General features: G+C 46.1%; 1 protein-coding gene across 1 annotated transcript in view; it reads right to left on the reverse strand.

The window, feature by feature from the left end:
- The window catches only part of sox5 (SRY-box transcription factor 5), a gene marked incomplete at its 3' end in the record, with an annotated part of 48,287 nt that overhangs the window by 32,084 nt on the left and 8,703 nt on the right, over positions 1–7,500 (reverse strand). The window contains exon 2 of the mRNA XM_083691842.1: positions 5,578–5,776. Within this exon, the coding sequence (XP_083547968.1) occupies positions 5,578–5,775 (198 nt within the window). The 5' untranslated portion in view covers position 5,776. The remainder of the gene's footprint in view (positions 1–5,577; positions 5,777–7,500) is intronic.

The raw sequence follows: 7,500 nt of genomic DNA on the forward strand, positions 1-7,500 counted from the left end.
CAAACTGACTGTAAACTCACACAGCTCAGGCTGAATAAGTCAACACATTCAATAATTCATTCAGAAATAGCTTTATGGAATTGTATCGTGGTGACAGCTACAGCGACTGTACAGTCAGTGCGTGAGATATGCAAATAGACGTGCAAAAGGCCTGTAAGGTTCTGGTCAAAGCTTTCTTTATGACTTAATATCTTAATACGCCACTGACATGTCGGACTGACTGATCTGTGCTTGCGTTCCCATGATCTCCACATGGTTAAGTATGTTCTCATCTGGTCTCATCTGCTGATCATTAGAGGATAGATGCCCCTACAACCCCTTCTCTCTCTCTCTCTCTCTCTCTCTCTCTCTCTCTCCCTCTCTCTCTCATCTAATTCACTGTCTCTCTTCTCTCGCTCTTTCTCTCTCTCTCTATCTCCTTCTCTCTCTCTCTCTCTCTCCTCACAGGGATTAGGGGGAATTCAAATGAGAGCATTGCTCATGACCATATTTACGACATGCGAATATCAAAATGACAGAGAGAGAGAGAGTAAATGACAGAGAGAGAGAGAGAGAGAGAGAAGGAGATAGAGAGAGAGAGAGAAAGAGAAGGAGATAGAGAAATGGGGAGAAAGAGAGAGTTAGGGGGAGAGGGAGAGGGAGAGAGAGAAAGGGGGAGAGGGAGAGAGAGAGAGAGAGAGAGAGAGAGAGAATGGCGGCGGTGGTTTCAGCTGTGACTCTGCCCACATCAGTAAGGCATGCATCTTAAACGCACAGTCACACCTGTCACATCCCATTTATTTAATCCTACTGCCTACTTAAAAAAGCAGCACTCTTTATTTCTAGAAAGATGTCTAGCAAACAAAACAAACAAAAAAAGAGAGATGGGGGGGTGGGAGGGAGGGCAGGGGGGAGGAGGAGAGGAGGAGGAGGGGGGTGGGGGTGCGGGGGGGGGTAGTAACTGAGATCTATTTCCTCAGTCAAATCTGCAGAGATGTCATCGGGAGCCTTCCACAATGAGGGTCATTTCTTAATCAAAGAGAATTCATACAACATGGTGTCTCTTCAAAGGGGTGTTGCATTAGGACTTGACATTATTTATGTGCAGAGCAGACAGACACCCTTATCCAGAGCAACTTAAATGGTTTATGTATTTCGACTCATAATCCACACGCATGCACTGACATACAGTATTTACTCAGGCAATGCAAGTTACCCAGCAGCAGCTTACAACAGAGTGTCCAACTAATGGATCAAAAACACAACCCATCATAATTATGAATTCCTGATTGTGTGGGTGTGTCGGTCGCCTGTGTGTTAGTGTGTGTGTGTGTCTGTGTGTTAGTGTATGTGTGTGTGTGTGTGTGTGTGTGTGTGTGTGTGTGTGTAAGTCTGTGTGTGTGTGTGTGCAAGAAAGAAGGTTGGTAAGAGTATGAATCTATTCATGAATATATGCACACATTTATCAATACTGTAATGTTTAGTCTCCATAGAGATGCGTGCGCCTGTGTGTGTGTGTGTTCGTGCGTGTGTGCACGCGTACACTCTGTGTGTGCGCGCGCGCGCGCGTGTGTGTACTCAGACGCCTGTGCGTGTCTGTGTGTGAGTGTGAGTGTGAGTGTGTGTGTGTGTGTGTGTGTGCGCGTGTGTCATTGTAAATGCGCGAGTGTGAATATATGTATTTATATGCATTTGATCTGCCAGCCAGCCTGACGGTGTAGGCGGTTCTGCTTTTAGTTTGCAGATGTCAATTCTCTTCCAAATGACTGTAACAAAGTGAAACTGCGCCTCTCTCCTCTCTCCCCCCTGCTTTATCCCTTTACTGCCTCGGCATGGGAACAGAATTAAACAACTTTTGTCTTCTTAAGCTTATCTGTGAGGAGAGGCAGATTTAAAACACACTTAACTCTTGCCAAAAAATTCCAAATGCTATTTTTTCCTTCCGCCATCACAGATGCTGCTGCTCATGTTCCCCCTCTCTCTCTCTCTCTCTCTCTCTCTCTCTCCCGTCTTCCCTCCATCGCCCCGAAGGAGTAACGTACCCGTTTACCTTAAAGGGTCTCTCTCACTCTCTCTCTCTCTCCTCCACCCTAATGTGTGTATTTGAAGCTGAACAGAGCAGGGGCGGGGGGTGGGGGGTGGGGGGGGGGCACGACCTACCATGACAGAGTTTGGAAGCTGTGCATATGTATTTGATGGCATCGTGTTAGGGATAAAGGCATGGCCAATCTGCAAGTGGGAGTCACTGGGGGGACCTCAGGCCTGCTGTTTGACTGATCACACATACACGCATGCACACACACACACACACGCGCATGTACACGCTTTACACAGACAACAGGTATGTGACTGTTTGCTCCTGGAGGTAATACTGACACCTACTCTGTGGTTTTAAGCCAGGTCTGCCAGGTCTGCCACGCACACACACACACACACACACACACACACACACACACACACACACACACACACACACACACACACACAGACACACAGACACACACACGCCCAATCCCTTTACGGCGTCGCGGATAAACAGACATCGTGAGCCCTGACTCAGAGCTCCAGGACACAGGCACAGATTGTACGCACACACACACACACACCTGACACCTCATCCCCCTAATATCCCCTTTAGGATAACAACACTCAGCTCACATACCAGACTGACAGAACTAAAAGACGTTCCTATTCCCCAATCGACACATTAATACTTAATTAATTAATAATCTAATCTTTTTCCCAAATGATGATAGTACCAAGGGGCCTGACAATAGGCTAATAATAACAACAACAACAATAATAATAATAATAATAATAATAATAATAATAATAATAATAATAATAATAATAATAATAATAATAATTATTATTATTATTATTATTATTACTATTGTTGTTGTAATTATATTGTGGTGACGTTTGTTTAACGAATTATCATTGCATAAAATAACAGTTAAATGAATCTGATTAAATGTACCTATGAACTAAATGCTAAATGCGCATCTGTATTTTCGATATTTTAAATAACAGTTTGTGAAATCAATGCTTGGCCGCTAATTGTTGACAGGCAAGCGTGTGTTTATTCATTATGACAGCACTGGCAAGGGAAATTAAGTGTGACCACTGCGTTTGAGGACTGCTTGGTGAGTTGCTTAAAATCTGTCAATTTCATACTCGAGGAGGCACACGAAACCGGGACGATAAATTGTACTCTCAAAAGGCAGATGAACATCGCTTATTTTCTTCTTGGAGCGCATCGCTCATTAGGCAAAAAGGTAGGCTATTAATTAAGACGTAACCATTATCAAGTGCGTGAAAAACCTTTCGGAAACATCTCCAACTTGAAACACTCCCCCCCCCTCCTTGTAAAACTCTAAGGGGGACACAGAGCGAAAGTGCACCATTACTCGCTGCATCATTACTTTCCAGAACACAACTGAAAAAGCGGTTGTTTCTCTAAAACGCGGCTCCTTTCCTTTCAACTCGGAGTGGCAGGCTCCCTAGATGAAGAGGTCAGTGTGTTGGGGAGCTGCTACCGCCGTGTTAATTTAGTATGACAAGATAAAGCGGTAATCTCCCCTCGCTGCTGCCTGTACACCAGCCGCTACCCAGGGACGGGCGTACTCGATTTACTCTCCATATCACTTTATACAATTGCCGTGACAAAGCCCCTCGGAGCCCTCGCGTGTAAATCTCTCTCTCGCTCAACTCTTCTGCCAGTCAGCGTGGAGGGGATTGTCGCTAAAGCCGCAACAAACTTAACATATTACACATGCCAAACCCGTGCTAAATCCACCCGTCCAGAAGATGGCTGCGACTTAATAATCCACATCAAATATGCAGCCCCCCCCCCCCCCCCCCCTTTATACTGTTCCACTTCTGTTGTCAGTCAAGAGGCTGAAGTGGTGGTGTCTCATTTGGGGGATATTTCAGAGAGCTATAAATGATATCCCATCCTAACAACAACACAGCCATTGAATGGCTATGAGTAGTACAGAATGAGAGACATTGAATTCTATAATAATAATAATAATAATAATAATAATAATAATAACAGTGATAATTATAATAATAACAACAAAAATGTGTCATAATTGTGTTATCATATATGATCAACATTATATATTTAAAAAACGATCTTATCAAGAGGGTTACAGTGCGTGACAATCATAACAATTATCATTATCATAACATCTACATAGCAAGATATGTTTTAAGTTAATCTAAAAATATTTACCTATATTATGGCCCAGGTTACGAACGTGTCACACAGATAACGTAGATCGGGGGTTACGCCTAAACACGCTCTGGCCCTACAATAACAGTGGTAATCTAGCCTGCTGGAGTCTGCTGTGTGGGAGAGAGGACTTTGGTTTATAGGCAGTGACTGTTGTCAAACACCAGAGTCCAGAGAGATGTGTAATCAGCACCTTAATTACAGAATTAGCTCACCATTATGGTCCTTAAGCGCCATTCTATTGTTTTACGGCTACATTGATTTCCAAAGTTTGCTGTCTGTGTTTATCAGCAGGGGAAAGGTCTCTCAATACAACGTGCTGCTTTTTAGGTGTGTCTCAACGTGAGGCCTACCTGCCTGCCTACATGCACAGGGTCACAAACGCCACACACACACACACACACACACACACACACACACACACACACACACACACACACACACACACACACACACACACACACACACACACACACACACACCACACACACACACACACACACCATATAACACAGACACAGCTTACACACATTGTGCACGCATCATACACACACAGATCTATACACACACAGATCTATACACACAGACCCACCTCCTACACATACTACTTAAAACGGCTCATTGCTTACTTGTATTGTACAAACCACACATACAGAACACACACACACACACGACAGGACGCACACAGACCTATACAATCACCGCCACCACACAATGTTACACTTCATTCGGTGTAACCACATGACTCACTGACATGGCTCACAGTTGCAGTCACGCAGCTCACATTTAGTACGTCCCTGCGCCCCTGCATCAAACGGGCTCAAGGCTTATTGTACACACACAAAACAGAACATTAACACCCGAAAAGCACCCTATGACCTCTGCTTTTCAATTCCTTTTTAATATAGGCTGCCCTCTGACAAAAGCTATGCCGTGACAAAAAAAAAGTGGACCTGTACCTCTGGTCTTCTGAAATGACACTCACTGTAAAATACCTGAAATAATCACAAACGACCGATCAATGAAGCTCTATCAAACATAACCGGTAATATCCGGTAACTTCTGCCTCTACAGTACAGTGTCGCTTGTTTACAGCTGTGGGAGCAACCAAAAGGCAGAGCCACAAGGAGTTCCTCCTAGACGCTGTCCTAAGGTCAGAGGTATGTGTTTACCCCCCTGACGGTCAAGGCCAGGATTAAGAGCAGGGTAATCTGATCCTAAATCAGTGCCTAAGGGGGTAACTCATACCCTCGGAGCCAGGCCAGCCAGGGACGGGACGTGGGCAGGATTTAAAGGGCAGAGAACCCAAACGGGAGGGCGATATGAGGGCAGGTAGCCAATGAGAGAGGGGGTCGTACCATGGCACTGTGTAGGGTGGGGGGGCTGTCCAGGGTGCGGGGGGAGCGAGGGGACACCTTGCTGCAGTAGGAGTTCAGGGGGAGGTGGATGACGGCGTGTCCGTCACTCTCATCGTCCTCCAGTCGCTGTCTGCTCGTTGCCATGACTACCTCTCCATCTGTCCCCCCATATGGAGAAGCTGGTCGCTTGGAAGACATCCTGGAAAAAAAAGAGAGAGAGAGGGAAAGAGGGAGAGAGAGAGAGAGAGAGAGGGAAAGAGAGAGAGAGAGAGAGAGAGAGAGGGAAAGAGAGAGAGAGAGAGAGAGAGAGAGGGAAAGAGAGAGAGAGAGAGAGAGAGAGAGGGAAAGAGAGAGAGAGAGAGAGAGAGAGGGAAAGAGAGAGAGAGAGAGAGAGAGAGAGAGAGAGTGAGTAGCATTCAGGAAATGATATAAGCATCGGATGATGCTGGGAATAACATGTACAGTTCACTTGGAGAGTCAGTTTAATTAATGTTTTATAGTTTTATGGATGGTTTTAGTTATAGTTACAATTATCCGTAGTTCCCAGAACTCTCTCACACACACACACACACACACCTCTCAGTCAACAGCCAGCATCACTCACTTTCTCTTTTTCTTTCTTTCTCTCTCTCTCTCTCTCTCTCTCTCTCTCTCTTTCACACTCTCTCTCTCTCATTACAGAGAGCTTTCACTTCGACTGAAACCTTCAATACAGTTAGCTCAATACCCTCCCTTTATCCACCCCCCCCCCTCCTCCTCCACAGGAGAAACCTCTTTAGACCTTCACAAACACAATCACAAGCATGTTTACCATCAGGGCCTTTTGAGTGTACACACACCAGAAACCATTACTGCAAATGACAGCTCGTATAGGGGGAGCTGACATTGTAAAAGAAATGACCAAGGCATCTGACAATAGGCTTTCAGGAGAAAGCGGAGCGCAGCGCTGACAATGTGCGTATGAAAAAACCCAGGGCCGTGACAATGACACGGGAGGGAAAGTAGAGCCAAACAGAGACGCCGTGATGCATTTGTTACTTCTGATGCTTTGTTCCCCTTGAAAAGAAGGAAGGGAAAAAAGCCGGATCTATTAGGTGAACCCGTGCCTCTCTCGCCAACATAAATTCTCCCCCGGTGAATAGGGATAAAATGAATATGCCGCAATAATAGGATTTAATGTGGTTCACAGGGTTCCCTAAGTGCTTTCAGAAGCACTTCTCAGCCTTGAAGCTACTGCTACTATGACCCAGGGTAATAGGCTGCTATCTCTCACTGGAGGGGAGCAAGCTAGCTAGCGGGAGGGAGGGAGGGAGGGAGGGAGGGAGGGAGAGAGGGAGGGAGGAGAGAAAGATGGACTGTAGCACGCTACTTTCGAAGAGTGTCACCCCCCAAAAAAGAAATAAATGTTCATGCTTACTTTCCACTATGAACACTATGGTCTTATATGAGGTTAACTACTAAACTAAGTGTGGAACAAGTGAAATGATCCAGGAGCAACAGGCTGAAGAGGTGAGGTAAGAGATAGGAGAAGTCTCCGTTTGACATACAGGAGCTCACCCCTGTCCCTCCTGACTGGGACCCTGTCCCTCCTGACTGGGACCCCTGTCCCTCCTGACTGGGACCCCTGTCCCTCCTGACTGGGCCGCCTGTCCCTCCTGACTGGGACCCTGTCCCTCCTGACTGGGACCCCTGTCCCTCCTGACTGGGCCGCCTGTCCCTCCTGACTGGGCCGCCTGTCCCTCCTGACTGGGACCCCTGTCCCTCCTGACTAGGCCCCCTGTCCCCCAGTTGCTTTTGGACAAGCATAAATGTGTATTATGTAAATATGTGCAAATGCTTACAGGACATGTACTGTATGTATGTACCGTAGACGTAAAGCACAGTAGCAGGACAGGACAACAATACCGTCGTCGGGGGTTCAAT

This window comes from Argentina silus (genome assembly GCF_951799395.1).
Source record: "Argentina silus genome assembly, chromosome: 20".
NCBI lineage: Eukaryota > Metazoa > Chordata > Actinopteri > Argentiniformes > Argentinidae > Argentina > Argentina silus.